The following is a 7309-nucleotide window of genomic DNA, read 5'->3' on the forward strand; positions in this document are numbered from 1 at the left end:
TAAGATTTTGCCGTACACACATACAAAAACGAGGAGTAGTATCATTGAAATTTTACCCAAGTGTATGAACGCCACTTTGCTGAGTGTTTACTTACTTTTAACCCTAGACAGCTAACCTTCAGTAGCCCCCTATAAACCCTAACCATTCGTCGATTCGACGAGCATTGTTAGAGTGTCTTTATTTCATGCATTTAAACAATCTTTAATTATTTTAATTGCAAATATATGTATTTCAGGAACTATTGTACGAAATAAAACATTAATTTTATATTCTATTTCAAATTGTATTTGTTGAACACATATTTAATTAAGGTACTAGTTTTATTAAGATCCGAGAAGACAACATATTTATAAAAAAACTTAAAATAGAGAAACACATAACAGACATTTCTTCTTTGGCGTACTTTAATAAAAACATTATAAATATTTTGAAAAAGATATAAAAACTAATTTTTTAAAGAGCATTTTATGCAAAAATCAACTTTATGCTCACCACAAATTGCAGTGTTACATTTTGCGCATACCGTCTTTGTCATGTGCCTTTCTTTATAGGAACATAGACCGCAAGCTTTCCTTTTATTACTAGTTGGTGCCTCTGCTGGTTGAAGGTCATTGGTGGCTGATGGTTGGCTTTAACCTTGATTTTCATCATTATTGGGAAATAATATCTCTGTTATTTTGTTTTTGGTGTGGGTCGGCATGGTACGAATTTCATGTCGGATTTTCAGCCAAGGTTCTACAAGTTGCGAATGCAGCTTCATCATAAAATCACGCCTAGGCAGTATTTTTTCACCCTGTACCGAGACATTGTGGCAATAAAGTATGTAGCTGTTGATGCATGCTACATTCATCATTCCATAGAAAACGCACATTGGCCATCGATTGGTTTCTCTGCTCCATGACATTACAGAGCACATTTGATCAAATGTGTCAACACCACCTTTTGTAGAATTGTAGAACTCTATCATGCGTGGTTTTTTATTATCTGGATTAACTGAGGCTTCCTCATCACAAGAGGAAAGCATGTAAACCATTTTTGATGGTTTAGGTATGAAGGAAAGAAGTGTAAGGGGTCCATCATACACGAACATCGATGTATTCACCTTTCTGGATGCATTGACTTCGGTGGTTTGATTATTCCTGTTACTCTTTTTCTTGTTCTTCATTTCTTCTGGAATTTCCCTTTTATTAGAACGTAATGTTCCTAGAATTATCAGCTTATAAGGCTGCTGAAGTAATTGCTTTGCTAGTGGTATTGAGGTAAACCAATTGTCCATGGTAACGTTTCTGTTCGTGCCATGAATACAACGAGTAAGTTCCTTTACGAAGTACTCTCCAAAAGGCATCCCTCCTGTATTGGTTACTTTTCCGAGATATGGAACACACATCATTTTTAACTTGACCCCATACTTGTCGGGTTTATTTGGTATATACATTCTGAACTTGCACCTGCCGCGGAAAGCCAGTAGCTGCTCTTCAACAGTAACATTTGTTCTGGGAACGTAGTTTTGGCGGCACTGGACAATAAGCATTTCCCATATATCTCTTATGGGGGTAAAAGGATCGTTTATTTGCCGTTGTAAGCGAACTGCTCTATCATCAAAACGTAGACATAGAAGAAGGAATTCGCACCTGTCTTTGCTCATACAAGATACATATCTTGTACCACAATACTCTGAACTGAACAATTCATCAAGGGTCAACGTCAAATGGTTGTCTTTCAATGCTGCAGTTAACACCATAATTCCCAACAGGGCTCTGATCTCCTCTTTGCTAGTGTTTTTTTGCGTAGATGATATTGACTCATAGTTCTGTCTTTTCATCTCAATCTCTAAGTTTGTCCATTTTAAAATCTCGTCTACTATCTGATTTGTTATAAATTGTTCAAATAACATTAGCGGGTCGACAATATCCTTTACTGCGCGAGTTGGCCCCCTGGCTCCACGTACTATATTTATTGCTGCAGTTCTATTCGAAGTTCGCCCTTTGCGCGTAACCCAAACATGACGGGACCGACTGCGGATAGTGCTGCTTGAGAATGCCAAAATACTAGGATCGTTACCTGAGCTTAATTCGTTTGAAGCAGAAGGTGTTGCAAGTCCCGGCACATCATCCATCAAAGCACCAGAAACCCCCTCATGAATGTCTTCATCGCCCGAAAGTAATGACGACTCTTCTGACTGATTATCACCTTCAACATTATCCACCAATTCAGTGTCTTCAGTTTCGCTATCGGATAACTCCTCCAATGCCCCGTCATCGTCCTCGTCCATTAATAAACGCATTATACTTTCCACACACAGCAATCGCCTTGAAGACATGATTAAAACTGTAAAAAATAAAAAACATATATTACATTAAATCCCTAACCATTCGTCGAAACGACGAGCATTATCGTAATATCTAGAAAAATATCGTACTTACCCACCAAACACGTGTGCCTCTCAGAAAAGCTCAGCGAACACTGAGTTGACAAGCAACGTTGGGATGATCAAACCTCGCGGGCAAGAGAGGAAACGAATATTCTTTCTTGTACTCGTCGAATCGACGAAGGTTAGATGTCTAGGGTTAATCATCCTGTGCTCGTCAATCTCACGCTACACTCAGTCAAAAGGTGGTAAACTGCAAAAAAGGTGTTATTTAAAGAACCTTTCCTAAGAGGCTTAGCATCTTTTTATTATCCTTCGATTTCGGTTCTAGCTGAGTTCACATCCGCGCCACTCGTTCTTTCTTTTTGCTGTTTACGCCAATAAAAGATTTCAAGTGTAGCCAGATCCTTTTTCAACTGGTCTTTCTTAAAGAGTGGAGGTCCTCCTTTTGCCGCGGGTACTGCGTCAAATACTCTCAGAGCTGGAATGTTTCCGTCCATTCGGACGAGATGACCTAATCAGAGTAGCCCCTGTCTTTTAATTCGCTGAACTATGTCAATGTCGTTGTATATCTCATACAGGTCAGCGTTTCATCGAATGCAATATTCGCCGTGGCCAATGCCAATCTTTCGTAGAACTATTCGCTTGAACACTGGCAACGTCGACTCATCAGCTGTTGTCATCGTCCAAACGTCTGCACCATATTAGTAGCACGACGGGAATAATGAGTGACTTATAGATTTTGGTTTTTGTTCGTCGAGAGAGAACTTTACTTCTTAATTGCCTACTCAGTTCGAAGTAGTACTTGTTGGCAAGAGTTATTCTGCGTTGGATTTCCAGGATGAAATTGTTGGTGGTGTTAATACAGGTTCCAAGATAGACGAAATTATCTACGACTTCGAAGTGATGACTGTCAACAGTGACATAGGAGCCAAGTTGCGAGTGCGACGATTGTTTGTTTGATAAGATGAGAGGTCTTTCCAGATCCTGACGAAGCTTTTGGTATTGCTCAACGTCAATTTACACAGTCGTATTAGTTTTGCGGGGATACCAAATTCAGACATCGTGGCATAAAGGCAACTCCTTTTCGTGCTGTCGAAAGCAGCTTTGAAATCGACGAAGAAGTGGCGTGCGTCGATTCTCTTTTTACGGTCTTTTCCAAGATTTGGCAAATATCTGTTCAGTTGTTGATTTTCCAGGTCTAAAGCCACACTGATAAGGTTCAAACAGTTTGTTGACGGTTGGCTTTAATCTTTCACACAGAACGCTCAATAGAACCTTAGTATATGCGATGTTAAGGAGGCTTATCTCACGGTAGTTGACGCAAATTGTGGTGTGTCTCGCGTTTTGTGGATTGGGCAGAGCACACTTAAACATGTCAAAACTGCAATATGCTCTGAAAAACCAATTGATTAAAATATCGATACAACTATAATTTTTTGTATGGATAGCGGATTCCGACCGTCTTATAAATGCTTTTTCGATTTTCTAGGAGTTCAGCATGATACAAAATCGTTTGTTTTTCCTCTTTGTGTTTCCTCAGCTAAATACCTTGATAGTGGCCCACCTGAACCTCTAGGCGATTCTTATGCCTCGAACTTACAGCCCTTGAACCAAATGATTAGTACCTGTTCCTATCTTATTATCAAATAAAACGGTGCATATTTGACCTAAATCGGATCACTCTTATTATGCTAAATAAAACCTTTAATTTTATGCAAAAATAATTGATTTCTTTTTACCAGACCTTACATATTTTTACTTTGCGTCATAAGATAAATACATTTATACTAATCCAGAATATGTTACTGTTTTACTTTTCGGATGACCAAAAGGTTAGAAATCGTGACGTCAAGAACTTAGCTGAACGCAAGAATTGATAGCAGACTATTCTTAATCGGGTATATTTTAAAACGTCTACTAAAGTAATGTTATACCCAATTTTATCTTCTACTCTCCTTTTCTTTAATATCTTTAATCCAGTTTTATAGTGATGACTCTTATTATGGTCTTCGACTTCCTCATTTTCCTTATTTATACTTTTAAGGAGCTGGCTTTTAGTATAGCCTAGTTTTGATTCTAGTTCTGATCTTAAGATTTCTTCCTTATTTGCCATATGATAAATTACTACTTTAAAGCCTTATGGCCTTTTTGTACAGCCGCATTAATTTAGTACAAAATAATTATAATTGAGAAACCAGTTTTTGCCTTTCGCACAGCCGACTAATCGATTGACGATCAGCTGTTTTACTTACTTGTGTTTTTGTACTTTTTCTAATGATTAAAATTCATCACGTGATTGCTCTTTTATCAATGCACACAACCAAATCTACAGCCTAGACAGAAACCGGCAGACTTACACGCAACCAAATCTTCAGTGCGGACAACAACCCGGCGAGTTGTATTTTATTTTCAACTCGTTTTCAATTCAATTAAGAATTATTACATTAATTAGTAAGATTTTTTGGGGAAAATACATCTAAATTACCGCCTTAATAAGCAAAGGCCGGTTAATTAATCGAAAAGGCGACTATAGTTAAGAACCAAAGACCAGAACCCAAAGTTAAGAACCTATTTGACGATTGGACTGAAATTTATTTACATTCATACTAACATATTAGCCCTTTTTTCTGTGTTAATGTTGGATGTGTAGAGATTAACATCTCCAAAGTCGTTCTCATTCTAATAAAATAACTCATACTCCTAACCATAAGTTAATAAATTAATGCGGCTTATGGAATACTGAAAAATCCACAACCGTATAAAGGTCTCGAGAGCTTAGAACTGTTATTGTCAAAAACGGATTAACTTCAAATACACAGGCTTCAATTTAGCTGAAGGAGGCTAGGGCTTTTGAGAGATAATCACTCATTGCAACTACCATTCACTCACTTTCAGGTGATATATTTGCGAAAAGATTGAATAAGTAGGTGCTGGTACGTTCATCAAGATTCAAAGCATGTTATTTACAGACATAGATTTCGTAGTACTAGAAGTCCTCGTCTGTATTTGGCAAAAGCAAATTGCAGGCATTTAGCTGAGTGACGAGCTGCACCGTCCATACAGAACTGGTTGCAAGACTTTTCCTGCTAAGGATTGCATATTTCACTGTTTACCTTTACTTCCCACTCGGTAGGTGTGCCCTGTTGTTGTGTAACTCACGTTCATGGTGTAGGTGCTTGATAAAAGCGGTGCATGAACACTCTTTACTTCTACAGCCACAGCTTTAGATGTACATGCAAGCGACCAATGTGTCTATTTAAGTTCAAAGAACAGTGCTCGCCTGCAAGTCAACTCATTTGGCAAGTGTTAATGTGCGACGATGCGGTTAATGGCAATCTGCCACGTTGGCTGACCCCTGGCCTTTAAGTATATGCGTCGGTGGTAAATAGCATTCATAGGCCGGCGTTGGCTCGGATTCGTTGCAAATTGCAAATGTGACCGGAGATACTCGTAGCTGTTTTGGTGCACTTCATGTGGTGCTGCCGCAAAATGTTGCAACCAGCATCAATCGTAATGTGTCCGTCATGTGGCATCTAAGTGCTCGTATTATCTCTGCAACAAATACCAAAGTTTAAGTTCGCTCGAAGTGTTGCATTTTCAGCTTACCTATGCACGTGTTTGCATAAAGTAGAGCTCAGTTGATCTTGGCTTCTAGGCAGCTTGGAGCAATAGTTGACACGGCATGAGATATTCAATCTTAAATCTAGTAAACTGCAACATGTGATGATTGAGGATATTGCTATGAGAAGAGTAATACGAATTGGAATTCATTTCCTAAACAAAGCAACGCAGTTTGCCAAAGATTCAAATATTTTGAGAAAGTAAGCTGGCGGAAAAATACGGTTCTATCAATCTGATAACATTTATCAGAAATTAGATAACTTTTCTATTCAAGTGTAACTTCTTTTCTGTAGCCTGATACTTACATCTTGTGTTTCAAATAAAAGTAGAAGAAGTTAAGACAGTGGAGCACTGATTGTATTCGCAAGCTCCTACCTCTAAAGTCCCATACCCACTGATAAAATGAAATCAGGTCTTTATCATTGAAAAATATCAACTCGAAATTATTTGAGCAATATCCGACAGGTCCACAGCTCTATACCATAACTTTCAATTGTTTGGCTGTCAGTGTTTTATAGAACTGTTTACAGGAATGGTATAATAAACAGGTAAGGCCTAACCGCCTGAAAAGCCTGATTTGGAACTCCCTCTTCAACCGTAATCTACTCTTGTTTATTTTTTATACATTTTCAAAGCATTGAATATCAAAACAAGAAAAAACGTTAATCTTAAAAACTGAGGGACTAGTTTGTATTATATATATGCAGACGGACGGACATGGCTAAATCGATTCAGCTCAACATACTGATCATTTATGTATATACTTTATAGGGTCTCCGACGCTTCCTTTTAATTCGCTGAACTATGTCAATGTCGTCGTATGTCTTATACAGCTTATCGTTCCATAGAATGCGGTATTCGCCGTGGCGAACGCGCAAAGGACCATAAATCTTTCGCAGAACCGTTCTCTCGAAAACTCGCAACTCGTCATCGTCCAAGCCTCTGTACCATATAGCAGGACGGGAATAATGATTGACTTTTAGAGTTTCACTTCTCAATTGCCTACGCAGTCCGAAGTAGCTCCTGTTGGCAAGAGTTATTCTACGTTGAATTTCCAGGCTGTCATTTTTGGTGGTGTATATGATGGTTCCAAGTTGGGCGAAATTATTTAGGACTTCAAAGTTATGACTGTCAGCAGTGACGTGAGAGCCAAGTCGCGAGTGCAACGGCTGTTTTTTTGATGACAGGAGATATTTCGTCTTGGCCTCGTTCACTTCCAGACCCATTTGCTTTGCTTCCTTGTTCAGTCTGGAGAAAGCAGAACTATCGGCGCGGGTGTCATCGGCATACGCCAGTAGCTGTACACTCCTGTAAAA

General features: G+C 38.7%; 1 protein-coding gene across 1 annotated transcript; it reads right to left on the reverse strand.

The window, feature by feature from the left end:
* Window positions 1-632: 632 nt before the first annotated feature.
* Window positions 633-2665, reverse strand: LOC120768743 (piggyBac transposable element-derived protein 4-like). Its single transcript, XM_040095515.1, has 2 exons — window positions 2425-2665; window positions 633-2329 (listed from the first exon to the last, which is right to left on the reverse strand). The coding sequence occupies exon 2, from the start codon at window positions 2319-2321 to the stop codon at window positions 633-635; it is 1689 nt and encodes a 562-aa protein (XP_039951449.1). The 5' UTR covers window positions 2322-2329; window positions 2425-2665.
* Between the last annotated feature and the right edge of the window lie 4644 nt (window positions 2666-7309).

This window comes from Bactrocera tryoni, chromosome 2, assembly GCF_016617805.1.
Source record: "Bactrocera tryoni isolate S06 chromosome 2, CSIRO_BtryS06_freeze2, whole genome shotgun sequence".
In the NCBI taxonomy this organism is placed as follows: domain Eukaryota; kingdom Metazoa; phylum Arthropoda; class Insecta; order Diptera; family Tephritidae; genus Bactrocera; species Bactrocera tryoni.